At 38.8% G+C, this 3,264-nt stretch overlaps 1 protein-coding gene across 1 annotated transcript; it reads left to right on the top strand.

The window, feature by feature from the left end:
- Window positions 1–278: 278 nt before the first annotated feature.
- LOC108677138 (CD209 antigen-like protein 2) lies at window positions 279–2,141 on the top strand (the record flags this gene model as incomplete). Its single annotated transcript, XM_018165294.1, has 3 exons — window positions 279–471; window positions 841–944; window positions 2,026–2,141. Coding segments are annotated over exons 1-3 (413 nt in total), but the record flags the coding sequence as incomplete, so codon positions are not given.
- Between the last annotated feature and the right edge of the window lie 1,123 nt (window positions 2,142–3,264).

The raw sequence follows: 3,264 nt of genomic DNA, 5'->3' as shown, positions 1-3,264 counted from the left end.
AAATCCACCAATCATAGACAAGAAAATAGAGCGTAAGTACTTACGTTCACTTAGCGAGTTTTGAAAGTATGGCCCATGATGATGAACACTGTAGTTAAGCAGGATGTAGGATCTTGAAATGAACTTGGTAAAGTCAGATTAAACGCACAAATGGCAGGACACTAGGCTCAGCAGAGCTAATCTCTTGTGCAATGAGCTAACATTCAGTTTCCAAGTTTTAATAATGTACCTCTCTGCGTTTTAATCTCATATCTTTCATTCATTCCAAATTTAACAGCATGAATATGTATTCTACTGCAGGTCTCTGCGTGCATCCTTTTGTTTTGGTTGGCACTCAGTGTGTTCACATAATTCCTACCACATACACCTGGCATGAGGCTCGTACCCAGTGTGGACTGGTCGGTGGGGATCTGTTTGTTGTAGACGACTGCGATCAGTACCACAAGGTTGCCCTCTTCCTCACTGAACAAGGTAACCGTTTGAAAAGTTCTCTAAAATATTTCAAAATAAACACTACCTATCAAACCCTAATGATGCTTGCACGGTTAAATACAATAATGATAACTAAAAAGAGAGCTGTGAAGTTGAGGTTTAATATGCGAGTGATGTAGACATGCATTACTAAAGTCAAAATGAAGTCAATTTATACTACGATTAATTTCTATTTATCCCCGCCAGCCCAACGCTTCCAGAAAGTGGTTAATTCTGGAGAACTTGCCTTTCTAAATTTAGTGTCATTTATATTGATAGTGCCAGGGGAAAAACAGCGGTCTTATCCAGAATAATATTTCGAAACTTAATTCCTTATCCCATAGATTTGTTATCTCTTTTCTGGATAAGGTTACCCAAACTGTTGGATCGGGAGCTCGGATGAGGCCGAGGAAGGGCAATGGCGCTGGGTTGACGGTTCGCCGATGACCATAGGACTGCCTTACTGGTCACAGGTAAGGATACTGACCATGAATATTGAATAAAAAAGTGCACGAATAAAACTAAACAGCAACTCAGAAATGCAAACTCATATCAGATTTCAAAAAATTGGAATTAAATGTTATCTATCGAAGCTGGATGTCGGTGATGTAATCATTACAGGATAGTGGCACTGTCAAGTAGTTTACCTAGTGTAATTCGGGGCAATAAATTCGCCTCTCAGCTGCAAATGCAAATGAAATTAAATCATAATGAATCATAGGCAAATGAAATATGCAAATCATATATATGCATATATTATGCAAATGATCATATGCAAATAAAATATGTTCATCTTGAGTTCGAGAATTAACTGCAAAGATAATTTGCTGTTCTCCCATGGGCAAGATTTCGGGAATTTCTTTACCCTGTTCAAGCAGCTACAAAACAAATTAATTTCATAAACTACAGTTTGTTTCATGGAAAATCTGTTCGGTTCTTAGTTGCCAAAGAAAAAGAGGGTTATGCACTGCATGATTTGATTTGCTCAACTCACTAATTTTTGAAAGAGACACCTATACTGGTATACACTTAATATACACTTAATATCAAAAGTTACTTTCCTCGAGTGTAGATATCTGAAATCAGTTGACTATGGAAGCATGCTTTTTACTGCGTGTGTCTCCAGTCGGATAATTTCTGAAAATTACATCAGTGAGGTAAATCGAAGTGAATGTTTTTTAATTAAGATTGCCAAGCAATGTACATAACGACTTTATCGCAAAGGCAAACTTATGACAAAACCAAATTTTGAAAGAACTCAGTTAGAAATGTATTCAAAAATACAGAACGTATAAAAAATGGAATATGTGGATTTAATGGATTTAAAAATGAACCTGGGATGGAATAAAGTCATTTTGGTAATACGAAACTTTGAAGAATCCCGGATCATGAAATATTTCTGGAAATAATATAATTTACACAATATATATTTGCATATATTAAGCAAATGATGTAACAATCAACACCCTGGTTGATTGTTGCAATAATCATCCATGTTGATTCTTACACTGAAGTAACAAAAACAATAGAAGATGTTTGCTTTATTTTTGGCAGTTTGCAACTGGGGAGCAAGAACCCGACAATCCTGGCAAGCAGAACTGCCTGGAGCTGAACTGCGCGTGGATGTACCGCTTCAGCAGCGCTTGGTGCAGTGATGCAAGACGTGATCTGTGAGGCAGACCCCATCTAGAGGAGTGCTGCCATGCCATCTAGAGGAGTGCTCTTCATGCCCCATCTAGAGGAGTGTTGTTCATGCCCCATCTAGAGGAGTGCTGTTCATGCCCATCTAGAGGACTGCTGTTCATGCCCCATCTAGAGTAGAGCAGCGTTTGCCCCATATTGAGTGTTTTTTATGTTCCATCCAGAGGATTCTTTTAAATGTCCAATCTAGATGGTCATAATTTCTGTAGTTTCCAGACCAGCGTTGTTATTGTCCTCTCTAGGAGAGTATCATCAATGGCCCATCTGCAGGGTGTTTATATTATACCCGTCTTTTCCATCATAGGATAGGAGGGCTAGGGATAGATAATCTTCGAGATTTGTGAATCATTTTCCTAATTCGCAAAGTTCACTAATTAATTATTATTGATGAGGATCTTTCAACCCCACTTTTAAGATAGAAGCAATGATTAGGTCATGTTATGGAATGCAAAGGAAATTTTTCAACAAAATGCTTTCACAAAATTAGAAATAATAACATCAGGTCCTTCAGCCGTGATCCGTTACAATAAACCTACGGCCAGACTGACCGTGAGACATCTATATCAGCGAGACACGACGGTTATGAAGAACAGCGACCGCGGGGGACGCGCGGCTACAGCTGCGGTACGGCCACTTGGAATACGGCTGCAAACGCGCGCGTGAGGTACGGTCGTTGCGGGAGTAGTATCATTCTACGGGAGCGTTCTACGGCTCAACGTTTTCTGGTAAAAGTAGAATATTTTAGTGGCGTTATGTGATAGGTTTTCAATTTTGATTGCGTTCGGACTTTCTTTTTCATGTAATAAAATTTTTGTAAGCGTAGGATGTGAACTTGAGTTATCCAATTTATTATGAAATGTACCAGTGTTTCATTGCAACCCTCTCTCGTACGATTTTTTCCGCAAACCTATTTCATAAGAGAACTGACAAACGCGCCAACTAAGCCACTACTGGAACCAACCTGACAGAATTAAAGCAACTGACGATGGAGCGATAAAACCCATAATGTTCGGTCAACATCGATAAAGTAAATTTCCATAAACGTTAAGGAAAACTCATTCCATTTTTCTTTTCCTATTTAGAGAGTGACAT

Source organism: Hyalella azteca, unplaced genomic scaffold, assembly GCF_000764305.2.
Source record: "Hyalella azteca isolate HAZT.00-mixed unplaced genomic scaffold, Hazt_2.0.2 contig9879, whole genome shotgun sequence".
Classification (NCBI taxonomy): Eukaryota; Metazoa; Arthropoda; class Malacostraca; order Amphipoda; family Hyalellidae; genus Hyalella; species Hyalella azteca.
This window is presented reverse-complemented; position numbering and strand designations above follow the sequence as displayed.